At 38.9% G+C, this 3,516-nt stretch overlaps 1 protein-coding gene across 1 annotated transcript; it reads right to left on the bottom strand.

Moving 5' to 3' along the window:
- Window positions 1-739: 739 nt before the first annotated feature.
- Window positions 740-3,314, bottom strand: LOC132276048 (E3 ubiquitin-protein ligase RSL1-like). The gene is made up of 2 exons (XM_059777298.1): window positions 2,091-3,314; window positions 740-1,074 (listed from the first exon to the last, which is right to left on the bottom strand). The coding sequence occupies exons 1-2, from the start codon at window positions 3,152-3,154 to the stop codon at window positions 1,002-1,004; spliced, it is 1,137 nt and encodes a 378-aa protein (XP_059633281.1). The 5' UTR covers window positions 3,155-3,314; the 3' UTR covers window positions 740-1,001.
- Window positions 3,315-3,516: the final 202 nt, after the last annotated feature.

Here is a 3,516-nt window from a genome sequence, read left to right as displayed (position 1 = left end):
AGAAAAGATCATCTGACAAGACCATTAAAGATACGCAAAAGCTAGACATTTCATGGTGATGAAAATCTATTCAGCACCAAACATATCATCTGACAAGACCATTAAGATACGCAAAAGCTTGACATTTCATGGTGAAGAAAATTTATTCAGCACCAAACGTGAAAACACCATATATGCATTACTTTATGCTATTACATTTCTCTTTCGGAAATTTATGCTATTACATTTTGCAAAAAGGGCATAATTTTCAAGGGCAAAGGTAAATAAGGGATCTACCTCAATCATTTAGGAGTCCACACCCCCTACTCACACCACCACCACCGTCACTAGCAAAAACATTTCTCTTTTCCTCCAGAAAAAAAAAAAAAAATTTCACTATGGTAAAGGCTCAAGTAGATTGATTTTGACCCTTTATAGTTTCCTATATGAAGATAGAGTGCGATTTTACTCCACAAAGGGGATACTGATAGAGGCATAATTTTCAAGGGCAAAGGTAAATAAGGGATCTACCTCAATCATTTAGGAGTCCACACCCACTACTCACAACACCACCACCGTCACTAGCAAAACATTTCTCTTTTCCTCCAGAGAAGAAAAAAAAAAAAAAAAAAAGGAGAGAGAGAGAGAGAGAATTTCACTATGGTAAAGGCTCAAGTAGATTTTGACTCTTTATAGTCTCCTGTATGAAGACAGAGTGCGATTTTACTCCACAAAGGGGATACTGATAGCCGATTAAATATGACAATAATAGAACACTTCCAACAATTAATCAGTCAGAAGATAAATGAATGCATTTCAAGTATTTACCAATTTTCATACGAATCACATTTGAACTGCCTCGAGGACGATACTAACATTCGGGATGCAGTTTTCATTCTGATTTAATTTTCAATAATTAATTAATATATAAAACTACTAATATTTCCATTTGATACACCACATTTGCACTACTCTTTCTACATTTACCTTGTGGAAGAGATCACATGAGTACCTATGAGGACTTAATGCCTACACTTCCTACAGTAGTGTTCTGTCATATATTCTCCACAGTTGTAACAGAAAGTGTGTCCGCATCTGCAATCATACACAAGAGGAAAACATAAATAAATATGGTAAAAGATAATATAAACAAAGAAATTAAACCAAGTATATCAACAGTTAGTCCTTGCATAAAGAGTTGTGATAAATGCTTGCCAAAAGGATCAATTAGATAATAATGTTCTGTTTGGCAGGAGGATAGAGTGGAAGGAAAGGAGGGGAAGAGAGCAAAGGATGGAGTTTTTCTGGTTGGTAAAAAAGAAAGAGGAGGGGGCATTTTCCGCCAGAGACTGTATTCATTCTTCCCAAAGTGGAAGAAAACAGAGGGGAAAGGCTCCCCTCCACATTTTATTCTCTTACATTTTTCTAGAATAAAAAAGGAGGAAATTCCATTGATATGAAATCTTATAATGGTCAAATCTTAAACTATCCTTCCTTACCACTCATCTCCTTTCATCCTTCCTACATCCCCTTCTTACTTCATAATTTTCCTCACATACAAATTGAAGCATTAGGTCTTTATAGGGTTGTAAGCTTAAAGTAATATCAAAGTGGTGTCACACAGAAACTAGGAAGATATGAAATTAATGTACATTTGAGAAAGCTAAAAAACAACATCAGGATTTAGAACAAGATTATACTCCATCAAGTTTCAAAATTTTGACTGAAATCATCAGAACACTCAAGTAAGTAGCACCAAATACACCACCAAAAGTTGTAAACGTGATATCCTAATGGTCAGAAACCACATTGTGCAAGCTAGCAGAGCTCATCAACAACATATGTCGATTTGATGAGCAAAAACTGATTCAAAAAACTGGTGCAACCCCATCACAGGTAGGTTGCCACAACATGAAAGGTAATTAAACACGGAGGAATGACTTCATGTTTAAAGTTTACTAAAGGGCTAGCCAGTGCACGAGGGAGGGGTTGATGTACGCACCCTTACCTCCACCGTATGTGGAGAGGTGGTTTGAATTTACTGATAAGACTCAAAACACATATACAGAAGGCATATATAGAATGGAAAAACAGAAGATAGATTAACCAACCTGCATCGCATAAACAAACAGCCTGCAGATTTCTCGACATAGAATCTGCACTTGGGACACCTAATCCACTTCTGGTTCTTAGCAAGCTGCAACAGCATAATATCCTCCTTCTCTCTCTCATCCTTGTTCAATTTCTGAAACTCCGCACACTCAATCCCCAAATGCCAAGCCACATTACACTGGGCACAAAACAACCTGTAGCAATTGGGACACTCCGATTGTCTAATAACCTCTCCATTTAATGGGTCATTGATCAAAAGCGCCGAGCAATCCTTATAAGGGCAGTAAAATTTCTCAGACCCTAGAATCACCGCCTCACAGAGAGCACTCCCCCACCAATCAAACACCTCCGGGGGCAAAATGGATCGGCAATGCTCGGGCTCCAAAAGCCCTTTACAGTCCGAAACAGGGCATCGAATCTGCGTGATGTTGTCTTGTAGCTTTGAAGCCACATATTTGATCATACAATCGGAACAATAAGAATGTGTACAACCCATTATGCTAAATGATTCATTGTATGACTTTGGCTCAACACAGATTTCACATATAAAGGTTGGAGTATGAAGATCATCAGACGAAGACTTGGAATTAGAAGACTCCCCTTTTTCGGCGATCGTAAAGGGCCTTTTTCTTGTCTTCCGGGAGGGCGTCCATGAAGCTATAACTTTAACATCATCGTCGTCAATTGGGTATTCGTGAGTGAGGTCTATGACCCTTCTTTTAGACCTATTAGGTTTTGGGAAGCCGATAGAGGCCATGATTGCGCGCTGGAGGTTTGTGTCCTCGGAGTACTGTTCGACTGAGATAACATTCTTGGCTTTGTGATAATATAGCACTGCTATTTCATCGTCGTCGTCGTCGTCAGGGATGATCTCTATATCTGTAGAAGACATACCCTTTGTTTGCGGTGTCGCGATGACCATAGTTGGTTTGCTTTCTTTATGGTGGCTCTCTGGCTCTGCTTGTGGTGATCTTACACTGAGTAGGCTCGTTCTCGGCTTCTGTGTCGTGCCATCACTGTTGCGATCGGTTTTCAAAACACTACTTGGCCTTTTCACCTCCATCTACCCTGATTTGTTTTTTTTTTTTTTCCTCTCTCCCTATCGAATTCCTAAAGAAAGTGGAGAACAGCTTTTTGTTAGACGTGTTGTAAATTTTGGGAATCTACTATACTCACCAGAAAGGGAAAAAACCTTGGGCCTACTGGTATTGTAACACGGGTAATTTGTTCTGCATTATAATGGAATGGAAAAATAATTATGTATAAATAGATGAGTATGTAGTAATATTCAATAGTTTGAATTTTTGAATAAATGGATAAGTGCTCATCCGCTACAGTAAATATCATAGACACCCAATTCTTGATTCGGTGTCACGCTAAGAACCTGGTCAGAAAGGCGTCTCAGTTAGCACCCCGGATAGGCAG

The sequence above is a fragment of the Cornus florida genome, unplaced genomic scaffold (assembly GCF_030987335.1).
Source record: "Cornus florida cultivar Cherokee Brave unplaced genomic scaffold, ASM3098733v1 CherokeeBrave_3.0.0_Hap2_Chr10, whole genome shotgun sequence".
In the NCBI taxonomy this organism is placed as follows: domain Eukaryota; kingdom Viridiplantae; phylum Streptophyta; class Magnoliopsida; order Cornales; family Cornaceae; genus Cornus; species Cornus florida.
This window is presented reverse-complemented; position numbering and strand designations above follow the sequence as displayed.

Bases quoted from the DNA above. Each gene is read 5' to 3' on its own strand.
- LOC132276048 (XM_059777298.1), bottom strand. From the start codon at position 3,154: ATGGAGGTGAAAAGGCCAAGTAGTGTTTTGAAAACCGATCGCAACAGT. The intron at 1,075-2,090 runs GTTGGTTAATCT...GTATGATTGCAG, and splicing joins TGTTTGTTTATGCGATGCAG to ATGCGGACACACTTTCTGTT.